The sequence below is a fragment of the Pocillopora damicornis genome, chromosome 1 (genome assembly GCF_964200805.1).
Source record: "Pocillopora damicornis chromosome 1, jaPocDami1.2, whole genome shotgun sequence".
NCBI classification, from domain to species: Eukaryota; Metazoa; Cnidaria; class Anthozoa; order Scleractinia; family Pocilloporidae; genus Pocillopora; species Pocillopora damicornis.
In genome coordinates this window covers 3,257,501-3,267,874 of record NC_142670.1, presented here as the reverse complement: position 1 = coordinate 3,267,874, position 10,374 = coordinate 3,257,501, and the positions used below count along the sequence as shown (strand labels likewise).

General features: G+C 35.4%; 1 protein-coding gene across 1 annotated transcript; it reads left to right on the top strand.

Annotated features, from left to right (window-relative positions):
* The first annotated feature begins 1,590 nt into the window (after window positions 1-1,590).
* Window positions 1,591-8,145, top strand: LOC113683175 (adhesion G protein-coupled receptor D1). Its single transcript, XM_089213975.1, has 16 exons — window positions 1,591-1,796; window positions 2,203-2,395; window positions 2,562-2,669; window positions 2,830-2,917; window positions 3,010-3,100; window positions 3,559-3,608; window positions 3,809-3,938; window positions 4,079-4,206; window positions 4,600-4,702; window positions 4,996-5,146; window positions 5,800-5,881; window positions 6,345-6,411; window positions 6,651-6,733; window positions 7,083-7,203; window positions 7,735-7,776; window positions 7,870-8,145. The coding sequence occupies exons 1-16, from the start codon at window positions 1,740-1,742 to the stop codon at window positions 8,005-8,007; spliced, it is 1,632 nt and encodes a 543-aa protein (XP_089070101.1). The 5' UTR covers window positions 1,591-1,739; the 3' UTR covers window positions 8,008-8,145.
* Window positions 8,146-10,374: the final 2,229 nt, after the last annotated feature.

Below are 10,374 nucleotides of genomic sequence, written 5' to 3'. Positions count from 1 at the left end.
GCTGATTATTAATGTTAATATCACTATTTTATTGTCAATATTAACATAATTGTTATTACTATTATTATTATTTTTTTATCACTGTTATCATTATCATCATCATTAGTATCATCATAGTTATAATGATATTCTTTTGATGTGAGTCTTGTCTTTTCCTTTATTATCCCGTAGTTGTTCAAGGGTGCTGGGCAATAGGTAAGCAAAGTAAGTGCTTATGACACTACGGGCAAGTTTGAGTAAAGTTAGAAGATGACCGAATGAAGTTAATCCAGTTGGTATATTAGGCAGATCGCGGCCAGACGTTTCATCCAATTCAAGAGAAAATCATGTTTCATAATTTCCTCTCAATCAGCTCAGACGATGCATGCATAGCTAAAAACTGCGCTGCGTAAGTTGAACTGCAAAACATGACTTTTTTGAGAGGCAAGTTGTACTCTATAATTATTTTGCCATCATTTCAATTTATTGCAGATGATACGTGTACAACTGCCCCGTTCTTGAACCGAAGTAAATGTGAACATTCGAACTGCAGAAACTTTCTTGAGAGTGGATGGCGCAAGATAAAATGTAGTCCATTTGTCTTTGGCGCTCGCCAAGGTTCCTGCTATACGTGGTGTAAAAAACTTTACTCCCTCGCTGGCAGAGAGAAGCCACCATGTCAACCAGAGTGTCGAAGTGTTTTCTTAAATCAAGGAATTGACACCGGGAAAATTCCATTTCGTGTAGTACCCTGCGGAGCATTTGTATTTATTATTACCTTAAGTAAGTAGATTTTAGGAAACAGAAAGTCATGATTCATCGAGAAGCGCGACTCATTCTAATCTGGCACTTCTTATATTTTAAGCTGAATCCACAATTTCAATTCACGTTATTGGAAAATTCAAAAGAGACGTGTAAGTGCAACACCAGACGGTAGAATTTTAATAGCAAATAATAATAGCTCGCCAGCTAAGAGGAGTACATGTTGCTAAAACCCATTTGAAGTTCCCCTTTTCCACAGAAATGTTTATTGGCATAGCACATTAAGCGCAGCACTAGGTGTAACGTCCAACATTCCTGCCGGATGATTTGAAATGTTCTGATTTGTTTTACCTTATCGACATTAGTGGTCACAAGGAATTATGAAGTTAAGGTGAGATTTTTTTTTCCTTACTTTTTTTTGGTTTTTCAATTTCTAGACAAATTATAATTTTCTTCTGCGCAGATGAAATGTATATGCAGTAGCCAGTTGAAAACATGTTTAAAACAGTTAAATTATTCTCTTATTATTACTTTATATTCTAAACGATCCTGAGCCTTAAAAGCATTAATTTCAAGGTGAAGCTGCAATTATTAATATAATAACTTTTTTTTGTAAAGTAACAGAGTGTTCTTTGTTATTTTGGAGGGTTTATGTTTATTACTGTTTTTTTGTAACGTAACAGAGTGTTCTTTGATATGTTTGAGGGTTTATGTTTATTACTGTTTTTCTGTTTTGTTCGTTTGTTTGTTTTGTTATGTTTTTTTTTTTGCATATTTTGCTTATCTGAATATTTGCTATATTGTCTGTTTGTTTCCTTTTTCTTTTCTTTCCTTTCTGTTTCGCTTTCATGTGGTACAGCCAATTCCAAGTTGGGTAAGATATTAACTTAATATTTTCCAACTTTAAATGTTTTGCATGGCTGTCAGGATGATAGAACACAGGGCTCGGGCTTCATAGCTGTTTATAACACTTGACATTACACCTTATGATCTTTTAGATGAATGATTTGATGAACCTTTCTAACATTGAAGTCAATAAAGAAAATGCTTTGCAGGTAATTCTTCATACCAAGATTTAAACTTCAATTATTATGTTTGTCTTACCTTTTACTTTAGTAATTAATTTGTTTTATGTGTTGCTGTTGTTGATATTGTAATCTTTGTATTTGCTGTTCTTTTTCTGTTCAATAGATTGTTCATTAAGCACTTAGAGATTGACTAAATGGGATACATTTAGCCACCTATCACAGAGACTCTAAATGTTCATTTCAAAGGGCCGTTGAAGGCAGTTATGCAAAAATTACTGAATATAGCCACCGCGTAATAATTTCCCATAATTGCTGTGTTTCTGTTTCAATTTTTGTTGTTGTTGTTCGTTTGCCTGTTTTGTTGTGCTAATTTGTTTTCTTAGTTTGCAGGAGTTAATTCCTGACATGTTCGATTTTGCCCATTTTAACCCAGGTCGCTTTACCAATATTTGCAACTGCAATTAAAAAAATTCGGTTCCGCCATAAACAAAGGGATATTCTCGCAGATGAAGAAGGGGAAGAAGCTATGTTTTCCTCCTTTGCCCTTGAGGAGTTTATAATCAGATTTGCCAAACGTAGATTAAAAATCACAAATCCCGAAGCTAATGTTACCAGCAAAGAACTGGGTAAGTTGAAGAAAAACTCGTTATATTTTGCTAAAAAACATTGTTATCGTTACCATTGTCTTTGCCGTTGTTGTTACCGTTATCGTATCTGTTATCGTTATTGTTATCGTCATCGTTGATGATATGACTATTTTCATCATCATCATTATTAACACTTTTACCATAGCGTTTCAAGTCAAACGTAATGTTCACCGAAAAGGAATGGATTTTCTCTTCAATGGAAGCAATGAGGAGAACTTTATCAAGATTCCCTCAGCTAATCTACATCCGAATGGTAGGTGTATTCATTTTGGTTTAGTTCTTCACTTCTCGGCGAACCTGAAAATTCATTGGACTTCATTTTTATCTACTCTTTTTCGCATAGTAGGACCAGCAGCTCGTAAGTGGTCGATTTCATTTTTTTTAAATTCAGTTCTCCTTCCTCTTAAAAATAGGATCCGTAGTACTCGGGATTGAATACAACAGCCTTCAGGAGCTTTTTTCAAACTACTCAGCAGGCTCTGGAGGAACCAACAAAACCTGGTTTGTAAATTTTAAAATATAAGCCACAGACAGAAAAAAAATAGGAAAAAAAAAGAGGCTAATTTGTGATTGCTGAGTTTGGTTTATTTCAGGATACTGGACAGTAAAATTATATCCGCTGTAGTAGATCCTTTGCTAGAAGTGCTCGCAGAGAACGTCACCTTGGTTTTTCAAAACACGAAGGTATTTTTTCTTTTTTTATCATTTTCCTTTGATTGTTTGCTTGTTTGTTTTTGTTTTTCTTTATTTGTTCCTTTCCGTTGCTACGGGTTCCCATTACAGTCGATGTAAGTTAGGATTAAGTTCGCGTTACATTGTATGAGCCCCAAACCAATCACATTTCATCGCATTTCGACTCCTTAATTGAAATACAAAAAAGAAGAGGAAAAACCGTCATTTCCTAACCATATTCTTTAATATTCAAATTCACTTTTATTGAAAACAAATTTAGACCTCATTTGTGGGGCTGCCCCACCGACCTTCATGTTCAGAATTACCATTTAACTTGGAGGGTAACACTAATATTCTATAATTGATGACGCCTTAATAGTCAGCTACTAGTAAGGCATCACTGGGGCGAGCACTGAAGCCTCGCTATATTACCCTTTGAATCACAACACTTGACTCTATTTTTCCTTTAGGTGAATCGTAAAAAAAGAACATGTGTATTCTGGAGCTTCTCTGAAGAAAAGTAAGCACTACAGTGGCATATATTTTATTAGCGGCGTTAATTCTTCCAATTTTTCATAGTAAAGGAAGCTCAAAGTATTAGAAATCACTTTGGAGATATTAGTAGAGTGGACTGAATTATTTTCAGGTGGAGGGAGAAGGAGGTTTCTAATTAAAAAAGTTATTTTGACTCCTTTCTCCTTGTCTTATTCGTTTTTAAAGCTTTGGGGGTTGGTCAAGTGAAGGATGTCAAACAAAGATGATATCAGATCATTACACGGAATGTGTATGCAATCATCTCACCCACTTCGCTGTACTCATGGATTTCACCAACAATGCTGATGACGGGAAGGTGACTATTTGTTTTTTTCTACAAAATAAAATTATATGGACCTAAAAAGCTACATAGAAGCATAAAAGTATCGCATTTATTTTTATTAATTAATATAAACATTTCCTTTGATACAGATAAAATAATTATGATCTTTACAGTTTTTCAATCAGGATAAAACTCGTTCGTCAGATGAACATGACAAAATATTGACACTCCTTACTCGAGTAGGGATGGCTTTATCTCTCACCGGAGTCGTACTCACAATTATCAGCTATCTTCAGCTCACGTAAGTACATTTAATTAACACTGATATCCCTTGAACTGTATTGTGAGAAATTAACTATGTCTAAAAGGATGGAAAATAAGTCATCGAATCAGTTCTGGATCGATGTCAGCACAGATCGACCGTATCTGGAAAAGAAATCAAACGTTTTGAGATGATCTTTCTTAAAATATGATATTTCAATGGAAACTTTCTGGTCAGTATTCTTTTATTCATTCGTTATTCACAAATTAATTCCTATAAAAAGTGTATTATGTCAGCATAATTATGTTATTCGTTCGTTTGGTGGATCATTTGCAATTGTCTTTTTGATGGTTTCCTTTACAATTCATTGATCCTTTTAGTCTGACTGCTAAATCAATTTCAATTAGTTACTATTTATTGGCTCGTTTGCAGAGACAGAAACTTACCTTTGTGTCACATACGGGTTAGTCTGACATCCTGCATTGGAGCAGGACATATCATCTTTTTCGCTGGAATCGACTTCACTGAAAACCAGGTGACTCTTTGAACCTCCTGTTCTTGTAATTGTTTGTTTGTTTGCTTGTATTTAATTTGGTCCAGCTTCTTAATGATTTGAAGACTGACTGATCCATCGAGTGATTCTTTTTCTTGTTCTTGTTCTCTCTTTTTTTTTTCCCTCGGTTTTGCATGTTTTCTATGTCGTAGTTTTGCCTTGTTCATTCTGTTTATTTTGGTTTCTGTTTCTTTCTGTTTTTCGGATTATTATTTCGGCAAATACCATTTGACGGGAAAATTATAACACTTTTACGGATTATCTATTTCTTGCAGGCCGCTTGTGTAGCTGTGGCAGCTCTTATGCAGTATTTCCTGATGGCCAGTTTTTGCTGGATGCTTGTCGAGGGGATTTATATCTATTTATTTGTTGTAAAGGTTTACAACATTAGCGATAAAATGTATCGCTATCATGGCTTTTGCTGGGGTGAGGAGCAAGAAATGAGAAAAATGGGATAGGACTTGAAGAAATACTTGAGGAAATATCTCGATTCTGATTTGCAAAAACCAAACTGAACAAAAAGATCTTAAAATGGCTTTGTTTTTTAAATCTTCAAATGAACACACGCATTTTTTGGAAACCATTGCATCGTCTCGAGTTGTACCTAAGTTAATAGTTAAATATTCCCGGTGCTCATTAGAGTTAGTTATAAATGCAAATTTAGTTGGCTGAAGTAAGGCAGATGAATGAAGGGGTAAGTTTCTAAAGAAACTGTGGTGCTGCGTCGGTGGGAGAGTATAGAAGGTAATTTAGTGTTAACAACTGGGTTGAAAACGTAAATTAGCCACCGTAAAGAGTAAAAAAGCTGACGTTTCGAGCGTTAGCCCTTCGTCAGCTTTGTCGAATTTGCGGTGATTTAGTAATTTCATACCCACAGCCAAAAGGTTTCGAGAGTTAACAACATAAAAAAATCACATTGAAAATTCATATAATCGCGTAACAACTTACCGTCGGTGGTTCATTAAAATCATCAACTTCTACAGTCATCGGCTTTGGAAAATGTAATAACACTACAACTTGATTATTTTTGCTATAATGTCTAACTTAAACTGGCAATCTTTTATCTTTACTTTCCTCAGGACTGCCTGCAATCGTAGTTGCTGTATCTCTGCCAATCGCTGCAGGAAATGATGGAATCGAAACTTTTGTCAATGATGAAAAGTAAGTTTTAAATTTTGTTAATTTTATCGACTGCATAAAAAATGGTGGAAGCCTGAATTTATGAACCTGAAAAAAAAGGGGGGAATGGGGGAAGGTAAAGGAGAAAAAATCCTGGTGCCATAGTGTGACCTTCCCTTTTCCCTGACTCCTATATTTTGTGAACCAGGACTAAGGAATGCAAGGGCTTAATAACAGAAACCTGCAGCCCTTTTAACTGGCCTCCCCCCCCCCCCCCCTTACCCACCAGGCACCCCCTTCTTTCAAGCTGCAAGCTGTGGATCTCTCAATGTATTACAGTACAAGTAGTGGAAGAGTTTTTTAATGTAACGTAAAGGCAACATGCTGTATCAAAAATGAGTTTGGATTTGACATTCTGCCATGAAACACCTTTAAATGCTGCTATCGACGTAGAAAACAATTTTGAACTTTGTTCCCCTGTGCCTTTTTTTTTTCAAATTCTAAGCTGCTGGATGTCCTCCTCTAATAATATCATCTGGATATTTGTTTCCTTTGTTGGACTGATCGCAATTGTAAGTGGCAACAGATTAAATTTCTTCGATGGATACCAGTTTTAGTCATCTGAAAATATTTGTTTCACCGTTGATTAGATCAACATTTTTTTATCATTTCTATTCTCTTGATGAGTCTTTAAAATTCCTATTTAAAAACTTACAATAGAGGCAAGGGCAATAAAAAATATCCGACAGTTCCATTTTTGCCGTTTTTCATCTTCTCCCTCTTCTTTTTTTTTCCTTTTTAATAACTGAAGATTAACATGATGATCCTCGTGCGAGTTATCAAGGAATTAACAACAATCCAACATGTGAAGGAGAGCCAAACTGAGCAGATCAGGTGGGATGATTAGTGTTACTTCTCCCTAAATGCTTCCATAATGTCAATTTTTTTTCTTTAAAGTGCTTAGACTTTAAATAATCTCGTATTATTGCTTGTTACAAAGAAAAACTGGCCTGGACAGGCTTGACAGGCTTTGAATGACGCCCTAGCACATAAAATATGGTGCGTTTTCGATGGAAGACCTTCAAAGTGCTTCTTTTGTCACTCCCAACATTATATCGCGACTATTCATTACCTTCAATTTAAGAGTTTTCAATCTTTCTTTATTTCAACTTGTGGGAAAAAGATTTAGAATTCAGTTTAACGCTTGTGTTTTCAAAGTGACTATTCATTTGGTCTTTATCAGGCATGGTGTCCGTGCATGCGTGGTGTTGGCTCCATTGCTGGGTGTCACGTGGCTGGTTGGCTTCCTTGTGCCGTTACACATCGCCTTCTCCTACATTTTTGTAATTCTTAATTCCAATCAGGTAACGTCGTCTAAAATCTTAAAGGTTTGTTCAAGCATTTGGTTACTCATGGGTAGAGATAAGAGCGTACTTACAACGTGATAAGCGTCAGAAATACTGAAAAGCGCCTCCATATCTCAGGATAATTCAGAATAACTTTTAGACACCAGACCCGTGACCCTCCGTAAATAAGCCGACTCGCGACCATTTAAACCTTCCTTTTGCAATTGTATTTTTTATCTTTAAAGCCTTAGCTCTGCTTAAAAATGATGTTAGAGTCAACATGAACTACATCTGACGGATAGAGTTATATTCGGGAAAATAAGCCTCAGATAAGTCAACAATCGTAGATGATAAGGAAAAGAGATATCTAGCAGAGTTGTTCTAAAGGACACAACCCTACATTGACGACAAAAAAAAAAAAACAAACAAAAAAAAAAGAAAGAAAGAAAGAAAGAAAGAACAGAAGAGTAAAGCTGCTTTTATTTCTGTATCTTTTTGCTTATTTATTTTATTATCAACTAATGGAGTTTTATCTATATTTTGTCGAAGGGATTCTTTATTTTCTTCTGTCACTGTTTGGGAAATAGTGAGGTATATATGAATTTTGAGTCTCTGTAATTCATATCAAGAAAAACTTGTTAAACATAATAAGTACCTCTGATTTGAACTTTAATTCCTATCTAGACAAGGGGGCGTTTCAAAAGAAGAATCTTAAAAGTCCTCCCAGATTTATCTAATCAAAGGCAAGGTGACAATAGAGGAAACTCTCAAGCTCGTCAAAGTCACAATGATACTGGGATTCCTGTGCAGGATCGAGAGTAATCAAGGGACTTTGAACTTTGGTCTTGTCAATGGAATAGGAGAATACTAAATGCATTTATAACCAGCTTCACTTATGTTGCTTAGGCTGTAGCTGATTCAAGTTAATTCAAGTTGTATTGATAAATATATATTTTTTTGTCCAGCTGCTGGGAAATGTTCTTAAGCACAGACTTAGCTTGGTTAATGATGTGTAACCACACTTACCTGGCATCGTTGGCATTTTATAGAATAATTATTTGTCTAAGAATCAAATTGCCAGAGAACAACAGTTTATGATAAACTAATTAATCATTTAACCGGTAATCAGGTCTGAACCCAGGCTTTGCTAGGTTGATGATATTTAACCACACTTACGTGGCATCGTTGGCATTATAAGGAATAATTATTTGTTTTAGAATCAAATTACCCGAGAATACCATATGATAAACTGATTAATCATTTAACCGGTAATCAGGTCTGAACCGTAGAAACCAATTTTGGTGCTTTTGTTTATTTATTTGTTTATTTATTTATTTATTTTTAAGCACAGAAATAAAGTTGATAGTATATAACAATTAACTTTATAGTAGAAAATTGTCCAAACTACAACATATTGGAGCCGATGAAGAGAACATAAAAACATTAACTTTCTTTTGGTGCGAGACTCGAGGATTTTAAAACTTTGAAACGACCTACGATGAATCCTGGAAACTGGAGTTTAAGTCCATTGGCAAAATATGCCGGCTGGTCTCATGAGCAGATCAAGCGCTGACAAAATTTGACAGCTTTGAAATTTTAAGCGGATGAAAAAAGCGAGACAAAAATCTGTCATGACACAATTTGTCCTTTGATTATGTCAAAAGAATTCTGGTTTTGTCTGCTAGTGCAGATAGCCCAGATTGGCACTTGCGAATAAATTTTTAGTTAAATAATAGCCTTCACTCTCGAGAAAATGGAAATATATTACTCATGTGATCCGACTACAACTTTAATTCCGAAAACTTCGAAAACATCTCTAGTCAGTCTGGCTTTCTTTCACTGCCTCACATTTTTCGTTGTGCTGCGGGTGTCAACTAGTACTTTCACTTGGAACATGCTAATAACTGTTTCATTTTTTTCCATATCAAAATTTTAAAAGATAAGATTATCATAAAAATGTAAAGTTCTTCCATCCATTTAATACAGTGTAACTTTTGATTTTAATTCGTTACATTGACTAATTTTGGTTTCAATTCGTAGAACCTGCGAAACAGGTAATATAAAAAGTGGGAAAATTTGCACAATCTCGTCACGCAATACATCAAACTGGGTTTGTCCAGTTGATTTTGATGGTGGCAGGGAAATGTCGAATTTATCGCTCAAAACCGTTTTGGTCCACAACAGAGTAACTCCATTAGTGATTGAAACAAATTTGCAAAAAGTAGGGCTAGCTCATCGGGTTCCGTGTGCTAAATCTCGGGAGAAACTGCACAATTCTTTTAGAGAGTATGCGTGTTGTTTTGTAAATATAAACACTGTAACGTATTTTATCTTGTTTGTTTGTCCTTTAAAGCAACGCAACAATGTCTGTAATAACCGGAGTGCCAAATTTAATTCTTTAATTTTGACATTCTCCACACTTTGTGTAGTTCATAATCTGATATTTCTACGTAAATTAACGAATCCTGCATTTTGATTGCTTCTTAGTGCGGTCCGGATTTTTTTATCTCTGCCCACGTGAGTCGTGGGTCGCCGAGTACATCCCTAGTTTCGTTGCTATTTTCATAAATATAACTTGTTTTGCCAGCTGGAAATATTTTCAAGCATTCAAGCCAATTAATAACTTATTAACCGTCTCCTTTCTCCCTCTCAAATCACTTTGGATACTCTGCTGAAGACAGAAAAAGCTGTTTGAGGGGAAATTACAAACAGGTCAGGGCAAATTTCTGGTTCCTAAAATTTTCGATGCTTGGATACAAACCTCTGTAACTTTCCAGAGTTCTCGTTCAGCGTTCACAGTACACCAAGAAGATTTTCTTTTCGTTCTTACCCAAGTTGTTATTACCTTCAAGGTTACGAACGTAATCCACGCTGGTAGTGAACTGACAGATTCATCCTAACGGTTGGTGGCATTGAGTTGTCTGCAATTCTATTGTTGTAAATTACAGACCTAAACATTTTCCGTTTCACAAATAACAGATTTTCATTTCGAAAGTTATAGAGTTTGAGCTAATTTAACAATCTACAGGTGTCAATTTTGTTTCGCAACAGTAAGTCCTCGGTACGGTTGAATAATGACACCAAAACAAGAGAGGCACGCGAACTCTGGAATGTTAGGGGAAGTGGTAGGACCAAGCATGGAAAATTTTGGTACTGGAAATTTGCCTTCACTTGTTTGTAATTTATCCT